General features: G+C 45.0%; 1 protein-coding gene across 1 annotated transcript in view; it reads left to right on the top strand.

Annotated features, from left to right (window-relative positions):
* The window catches only part of Ctl2 (Choline transporter-like 2), a gene marked incomplete in the record, with an annotated part of 162290 nt that extends 153813 nt beyond the window's left edge, over nt 1-8477 (top strand). The window contains 1 exon segment of the mRNA XM_077650539.1: nt 4303-8477. Within this exon segment, the coding sequence (XP_077506665.1) occupies nt 4303-4412 (110 nt within the window).
* Nucleotides 8478-9285: the final 808 nt, after the last annotated feature.

Consider the following 9285-nt stretch of genomic DNA (forward strand, 5'->3'; position numbering starts at 1 on the left):
GACAGGAAGAAAGCGAATTGGGTCAGCGAAGAAATGCGAGTTATTGATATCCTAGCTGAAATCAAGCAGAAGAAATGGGCGTGGTCAGGGCATGTAATGTGAAGGGTAGATAACCTATGATCCCTTAGGCTTACTGAGTGGATTTTTAAACAAAGGCAAATGTAGCAGAGGGTGGCAGAGAGTCAGGTGGGCGGGTGAGATTATGAAGTTTATGGGATAAGTTGGCCACAGCTGGCACGGGACAGAGTTAATTTAAGGTCAATGGGAACAGCCTTTGTCGTGCAATGGATGTAGTAAGGCTGATGATCATGACCCCACTGTCACTAGGCGAATGCTTTGGCTCCCATGTCACTCACACGTCCTTATTGTTTAGGTTGGGAGGTGTCTATAGCCAGGCCAAGATTTTATCCGACATCTTCCGTTTGGACATTTGCCAGTGCCTGCTTTTGTGTAATCTTGTTCTTTTTGGCAGCCTTTTCTTGTACAGGTGTTGTCACGAGACCGAAAGGGAGCCTAGCTTATGTTAATGAATTATCTGACTGCATATTTTTGCTGATGATTGCATTCTTTTTTATGAAATAGCAACTGACTGTTGGCCAGAGCTTAGAAGAAGTACGTACTAAATGGTAGTATGGCTTAACAGAAATTACTTATGATTGCCCACTTATCTGTCAGAAAGAAAAGGAGACATTAGTATAAGTAGAACGTTCATTTGGGCGAGTTGGTATAGATGCATCTTTAGTAAAACAGCGCGAACAACGTAGGACAAGATGAAGGAGGACACAGGACGGGCGCTGACTCTCAACTAAAGTTTATTAGGCAACACCTGGTGTTTATAAAGAAACAATCACATAGACAAAGTACATGACGTGTCACACTAAAAGCGATAAAACAAGAGGCAGAGATGCATAGTTGAGAATCAGCGCCCGTCCTGTGTCCTCCTTCATCTTGTCCTACGTTGTTCGCGCTGTTTTACTAAAGAGACATTAGTATGATGAAAGGGGGGGGGAAACAGACTCAGTATTTATTTACCGTAAAAACCCGCATATTATACAAACCCGAATATAATACGAGGTGAAGTTTTAGAGACATGAAATGGAAAAAAAAAAGTTTGACCCGCGTGTAATAGGAGTGACGATTGCTCAGAGAAGACATTTATTCAAATCGCATCCCGCACTTCAGTTCAATCACTTTCCTGTTCCCCAGCGCTTTCTTTGGACACTTCTTTGTCCCGCAAATCATCCCAAACGCACCCATCTTCCGTGCTATCGAAGGCGTTCGAGATGCCGCACTTTTTAAAAGAACGACACACAAGATCTCCTGGGATGGCCGCCCACGTATCCACGATCCATTTGCACACCGTGGCTGGCAAAGCTCGCTTCAGCCACCCATTTGGCGTCACTGCAGGGTCACCCGAGTGCATCCACTCTGCGTAGCACCGCTTGACTGCGTCCTTTAAGGGTTTGTTTACACAAACATCAAGGGGCTGAGTTGTGACGTCATCCCACCCACCCTTAAACACAACGAGTTCAGTGCCACAGTTACGTAGCAGCCTCTTGACCGAGTCGGCCAAATGGAAGTAAAACGCATCCAGCACAAAGACGGATGGCAGAGACTACAGTGCACCAGGTCGCCTGCAGCACACGGACTTTACCTAGTCCAAGACTAGATCCTCATTCATCCACCCTTTCTCATGACATCTCACAAAATTTTTCGGCAGCTCCTCACTTTTTGGCATTGTTTTCCTCTTGAAAATCTCAAAAGGGAGGAGCTTGCGGCCATCTGCTGTGCACTGAAACGTGACTGTAACTAGCAACTTGTCGTTGCCAGTGGCCCCGACGCTAACTTGTCTAGACCCCTTCTCGTGCACGTTGAGGGGTGATGGCATGTCCTGGTAAACCGGCGTCTGATCGGCATTGGCTATTTGGCCCAACAGAAAGTTCTTTGACTCGCACAAAGAAATAGCATGGCGCTGAAAACTCACAAGCAGTTCTTTTAACGCTTCAGGCAGCTTCTGTGAAATCAAGGTCGGCCGGCGTAGTGAAAAGCCAGCACGGCACATGTAGCGATGAATCCAGTGCTTGCTCACTTTGCAGTGCGCGTCCTCCCTTTTTCATTTGCAAGCTCTCTAGATTTTGCCTGCATAAGCTCCACGCTCATAGCTAGATGCGCGGCTCGCTGTTGCCGTACGAACTCCGTCAGGCCAAGTTCATTTTCTGGGAATGTGCCATTATTCAGGCCGCGAAAGCTTCGTCACGTTCCGCTGCATGCGAAAAGGGCTTCTTTCTGTCGTCGCCATCCACGAATGCTTCTCTCGACGACACCAAACTGCCTCCCGGCCGCACTGTTGCCGATGTTCTCCGCAGCTAAAATCACTTTTCGCTTGAAATCACCCGAGTGCTGTTTTCGAGACCCTGACATCTTGCTCCCAAAAAAACATCCACTTCACGAAGCGTGGCTTACATGTGAGCACGTGCATTGTCAACAGGCACACGGTCACACCACAGCCCCCCGGCACACCCAAAGGATCAACAACAAAGAAACGACACCGTGACGTCGTTTGTCAAGAGTAAGGAATCCAAGCCGTAGTCACGCAGCAATAACGAAACCAAAACTTCGAGCAACTTCGTAAATTTTTGTTCGGATCCACTAATAGTACGAGGTAGAAATTTAGGACGCTTATTATGGGAAAAAACATAGTATTTTATGCGGGTTTTTACGGTACTTGGCACTGCAAAAGTTGGTTATTTTCATCTGCCATCACGGTGGCCTAGCAGTGATACCAGCAGCCTCAAACTCACTAAAGTCTCAGGCCAGCTTTTCTGCTAGCCCCCTTTTCTCGTCGAACACCCACATAACATTTACGGCATGCACAGCTTCTGCCACTGTCGTGCCTAAGCAGTGCTGCACTTCCTTTTCTGACCCGTGAGCCCACGGCAGCCATGCTGTGGCGGTTCTTGATAGATGTGAGAGCGTTGATCTTGTGCAAGGCTTAGCATTGCCGCATGCTGGCAGTTCATTCCATGAGGAAAAGGGAGTTTAATCATACGACAAGTACAAGATACCGCCATTTGAAAATGTCGCGATGTTTCGCCTTGAGTCTCTATGAACTAAACATGCGCAATTTCTCAATGTTTAGGAGGCTCAAATAGTTTGACAGCGTACACACTGCCGTAATTGTCGAAGCCAAACAGCTTCAAAATGTTAAGGGCATCTGCGGCTGTTTTCTTGGTGCAATATAGTAGCGGTCTAGCCTCTTACAGGTGGCAGTATCCATATGAAGGGGCTTCACCGCAGAAACGCCAGACAGAGTCTGATGAGCACACAGTTTTAGCACACTGGAAGAACGACGTGGACGGAAGCAAGCAGAATGCACATTGACGCCAGAACAGCAAAATACTTTCTAAAGAAAGAAGAATAAGCAAAGACCAGCGACGTGCCAAACATCATCCGAAACTGCGCACAGCTGCGCTGGGCTGACTGTTACGTGCCTTATAGCTGTTATCACCGTGGGGTGGTAGCGAAGCTAAGAAAACAAAACTAGCGGTGACGGGACTCCATCGATCGTCATCATGCTTGTCGTTTGTGCACACATCAGAGTTTGAGCCAGCAGCAATGTCCCATGCAACTCAGGCTTGAGGAGGGATATTTGAGAAATCTCTTGTCAGCTCAGCTGCTATTGACACTGACCTCATCTTTTCTTTTTACAAAACCATTGTTTGTTCACAACTAGAGTATGCATCATCATCAGTGTGGGTGATGACTTGTGTATCAACCAAAATGAATCATCTGAAATAAAGTGGCAGGTTTCATCTTTTCAGCTACCATCACATACCCAGTGCACCAAGCACGAAATGCATCTTGGCCTTGACCATCCTGTCTCAAAATTGCACGGCTATGTCTCTTTCACGTATCGCGATGACAAGTTGTGTAGCGAGCTGATTGTTCCACTTCATGGCGCTCAGACTGCATACGTAATGTTGCCATAATTCCATGTTGCACTAATGCCATTTCTGATTCATTTGTCCCGATAGTAAATGACATGATTACGAACTTTTTGCTGCTCCAAAACACTGCGTGTGGTATAACAGACTGTCTAAAACAGCATAATATCTTAATGTGTGTACCAAACTATTTTTTATTCTTGCATTTTTATATGCAAAATTTTTTATTTCTGTTGGTGTATGTACTGAAAATATGATGTACCCAATGTTATGTAACCCACTGCCCTCTGCAGTGCTGTATACCTTGAGGGCGTAAACGTGCAGGTTAATTGCTTTGTTGTGTGTCTTTTGCGTGCAGTGGAAGACTGTGAAAGGCATGATGGATCTGAAGAGAAGCCATACTACATGTCCAAGGAGCTCATGAAGATCCTTGGCAAGCAGAACAAGCTGCAGGATGCCAGCAAGTGATTGCTTTGGATATGGCCGAGAAGCAACTCAAGGGACCCGAGCCTACTCTGGTGCATTGAGGGTTCACAGAGGAGGGGGAGCTCCATACCTCCTTGCGCACCTCATCTCAGTGTGGCTGAAGGGATTATTCATTTGCCGCACTTGCGTCCGGCAGTGGCCCATTCAAAGTGGCTTTTCTGTATCAGAAATAAGCAAGGGAGATATCTTGTCTAGTTGGCATTGCACTGTGGGCAGGGCAGCAGCAAACGATATAGCGATGGGGAAAGGGCACACACGTGCAGCGCTCATTTATAACTGAATGTGTACAGATAGTGAGCGCACATTTAGCAACGTTGGCAAAAGGCATAGAACGATCAGAGACCAAATCAGCTATGCAGAGCACAGAATATCAGCAGAACCTGATCACAGCTGTGCATATGTGGTCCCATTTTTTTTCTCTTTTGCTGGTTCATGGCATGCTACTGGAAGTTTCCTGGAACACCAATACCTCAGTGATTGATTAGGTTGTAGAGAGTGTGCATTGGCAGCTGTTATTATGGGACAAACAGTGCATTATGCAGACAGGTTGGTAATGGGAGCATGATGACAGCATGCAGAATGGTGGAGGCTCACCTGCCATTTCTGCTGCAGTTGTGAGCCTCAGCTTGATTGCCTTCATTGAAAACAGTACAAGTGTAGACTGGGTCAGTGGCAAGGTCACAGAGTCATTGTGGCTGCGTGACACTCATGGAAATGACCTAACTATTTACCAGTGGCTGTTGTCAGTTGGTGGATGGACCCTTATGCCTTTCTGCCCTGTTATGCCGCCCTGGCATTAAGAGCCATGAACTATGCATTGACATTTTGCCGTGAGTCACTACTGCAGCTGTGTGCGCATTTTCCTTTCATTCTTGCTGTGCTGTGGTTGACCACATTGCAATAGCCAACTGGAAAAAAATCACCCTAGATGTGAGTTCTTTGTCAATTTATTAAAAAACAGGCTGTTGTTGCTTAACAGCGTCCAGGTGCATGAACCTTGGTAATGTGGTGGCATATCTGTGAAAACAAGTTGTGCATAAGCAAAATGTTCATTACATTTGCCAAGGTGTTTCTGTTCTTACGAGACACACTGGCCACACTACGTCCACTACGTCCATAGCTTTACCTTAACTTGTGTGTGATGTTGTCTGGGTTCTGTTTTTAGCATGGAGAAAAATTGACAGGGATTGAAGCAAAAAAGGCAAAAGGCTGTCACTCCTTTCCTTGACCTTGTAAAAGCCAGATGCACTTTTTTGTCTCCACTTGGAGTACAATTCTTGTGTTTAGCTATGCAGCTGAGTTCATTTTAACCCTGTGTCCTTGGCCATGGCCTTAGTGCATTCGTGAATGCACTTGGGGCAGCACCCAACTTGGGGGGTCATTCCACACATGGCGAATTGCTCCGGTAAACTTCTTGTCCTTGGCAACTGTCTGAGCAGGTTCTCATTGTGTGGTCGGCCCAGCACAGCTTACAACACTGGAACCCAGACACTGTTCATGCAAAGAGAAAGCCTGTGACTGAGGCCTCTGACTAGTGGAGAGTGGTGCAAGGTCATGTGTAAGGACCGTTACTTCCTGCGCATTGTATTTGTGCCAGTGAGGTAAAATAGTCGTTTTTTTCATCACACTGTTGTTGCCACTGATGTCTGTAGCAACAATAGCATCAAAAAAGTGAATATGACTGCTAACATACTATTCTGCAAAAAATGCTTTAATTCGCTATTTTGTGCGTAATCGCGGAAAACTGGTACCTTATTCATATGTGCACGATCGTATGACAAAACCAGAGCAGCAGTAAATTGAATCAAAACTTGGGACAGTGCTGGGCTTTTACCTGAATGCATTTGGAACATGATTCACAATGCTTTGGCAAAGGCTCTGATGTGTGCGCACCATCGTAGGGTTCCTGGGTGCAGAAATACAAATAAACCAGTGGACCAACCAGTGCACATTGTGACCTTATAGAAGATGTTTAGGAATCGGACATCTTTATCCAACTTGTCTGTTAACATCTCATTAGCACATGCCTACTTACTTGGTACTGTGGTGAGTTTATTAGCCAGAAAATTGTTTTTTGGCAAAGCATCAGTGGGACATTGAGTAAAGTTTAAAGCAACCATGAATGGATGCCAATCTGCACAGGCAAATGAGGCGATTTGCAAGTGGCTGGTGCAGTAGGGTTTATTTTTTTTTTGTATCCTTGGTTTCCGCATGTGCAAAGTCCTTGGTGCAGCATTTACTATATTTACGGTCACATTCCGCATTTTGATGAATGCCCAGCATTGTCCCATGTTCTTATTCGCCTTTCTGCTGTGTTCTTTCTGCTGGCTTGGCCCACTGCCCCACCTGTTGGAGGCTCATACATTTCTGCACCCTCTGAGAAACTTTGCCAAAGCATTTTGTCAAGCAACCATTTGTTGGGAGGTGCTGCATGGAGTCCCGTTGGCAAAAGATACATTCAGGGTTGAGGCTTAAAAACCTGCCTGGGCAAAAAAGTGCTTGAGATTTGTGCTGCTGCATTGTGGTACTGAAAAACCAAAGTGGTTGATAAGCTCTTACTATGTTTAGTGTGTCTCCCTGTGTCCGGCAGTAGACTGGAGTAATTTTAGTGAAGCCATAGATAGGGATGGACCTTGTGCAACCCTGACACCTTGGATGTCTTTTTCTTGGAGGAGAGAGTGGAGTGAGTAGCTGCAGGGTTTGAAGTGCATTGCTGCTGCTGGGCTGCTGGTGTTCAGCATGGTGCATGATAGAGTAGCCTGTTTTTTTTATTTCACTTTCCTCGGCTGTTCAAAAGCTTTGCCAGTTTGAGGCTGACGCTCTCAGTGATTTTTTATGGAAGTTCACCCCGGCAGGCAGCTCGCACTGAAGGCATAGTGTTGGTTGGTAACAAAAAAAGTGGAGTTCAGATGCCAGTGGCACCGCATTTACGAACTTTCAATCAAGAGTACTTATCGATCCCTGAGAATGGGCTGCGTATAGTATGCCAATAGGCCATTGTCGAGTAAAATCACAATGTTGATATGTACAGTTCCTGAGGCAGGTTGAAAACAGAATGCATCTGCAAATTGTAGTGTGTTTCTTTGCTTGACAGGGTTGTGCTTTTTTTTCTTTTCACCTTTTTTGTCTGTGTTGCAGACAGTGGATGCGAATGGTATTTTATTTAGTTTATTGCTCACAGCAGGAAGTTAGCGTGAAGAGAGCCTGCACACTTCAAGAGGCTTCACCACGTTCCCAGTCCTGTGTCTCATGTCACCATGAGCGTGCAAAGCAAGGTCTGGTTGCACTACTACACTGTGCTGGTTGTTTGCACAGCCTTAAATGATCATTGAAACTTCACTTTTTCTGCGGGCTATTTGGGTCCATTTTGTTTTCAGTCTGATGCCAGCTAATCAGCTGTTTTGTTTTAAAATGACACTCATCTGTTTAAACTGTATGTTTAGTAACGTTTTATTGACACAATGTGTCAGTGGATGACAGTGCACGACACTCGTTTTTCTGAACTATGGGGGTTTGTTTCGTGGCATGCTGTGATGGGGACATCTGCACCTGACATTTCACCAATTTTATAACCGTGCATAATTTTGCCAGAGTGTTGCACACTGGTGGCGCACTGAAAACTTTACCTTACAAAAAAAAAAGCAAAGGGTATTTTGTGGTTGCTTTATGTTGCTTCTCTCGCATTCAGTGTGTTACCTTGCTAAAATTGAGGTGGGAGGTTGTTGTCTCAGTTTATTTTAAATTTTCCTCATCGTGATTTTCATTAGCAAGAATACTGCTCTTGATTTTTCTTGTGTTCGTCTTACAGGAGTTTAATCTGTGTGTCCGTGTTTGTGTCTGTGATTTCCACGAAGATGCATTCGGCAGATGGCCTGCTGTCTGGAACCGCACAGAGGAGTTTTTTTGTACATGGCATTACAATGTTGCTCAGTTCAGTGCTGACTCCTCAGTTTTATCTACACTGCCTTGTGCTTGTCTGTGTCAATGTCAGCCTGAACGTATGCCAAAGCTGTGCTCTTCTTGCTCTATTAAAGATCAAAAAATGTTTCCCTTGATTCTTGTCATGCAAAGTAAGAAAACTAGCCGAGAAAAAAAAGTTCAATGAATGCACTGCTAGATTAGTTGCATCTTGACTTGTTACAAGAAACTGTAATGTACTGTAGAAGGGTACTGTAGGCTCTCATCACTGAAGCAGTTTGGCATTTTTGAACTTATTACAGTGGCAAGTAGCATGTTTCACTTGCTAATGGTCTTGAGGAAAGAGGACTCCTTTAACATCACATTTCTACAGTTTGGTACATCTAAAGTTTTTATGCTAGTCTCGTTGGCCTTGTAATGTTAACTGAGGTCTAGTGATAAATGTTTTTCCCTAGATTTTCATTGGTGGTTTTGAAGCTTGAACCTGATTATTTTATACCAGGTATTTAGGTCATGCTGTGCTGGTATTGCATACAATTCAGAAATAGAAGACACAGCTAGATTTATTACATGCAGCTGGAAGGCTTTTTATTCACCCAGAAACACCTAAGGCCAGTACTTATTCCGGCTAGATTAAGAGATTAGTATCCCAAGATTGCAAATATTTTAGCAAGCTTGGATCAGAAAAAAAAGGGCAGTGGTAAGCTTGGCTGTTTAATGCATAAATTTCCGGCTAGAGCCGTTTGACTGGGCTTTATGCTTTCCTGCTTTTTTGCTTACACTGTGCAGAGCAGCTACAGTAAATGTAGGTGCGCTATGCTGTGCTAATGTTCGGTACACTGCAGTGAAGACTGGGGATATTTTGAAACTTTTTGTTGCCTTCGAGCAAAGCAGTGGCTCCTCTGCGGCGATGGCTTTCGCTGGCTTTCGCGCTGTT

Source organism: Amblyomma americanum, chromosome 1, assembly GCF_052857255.1.
Source record: "Amblyomma americanum isolate KBUSLIRL-KWMA chromosome 1, ASM5285725v1, whole genome shotgun sequence".
Lineage (NCBI taxonomy): Eukaryota > Metazoa > Arthropoda > Arachnida > Ixodida > Ixodidae > Amblyomma > Amblyomma americanum.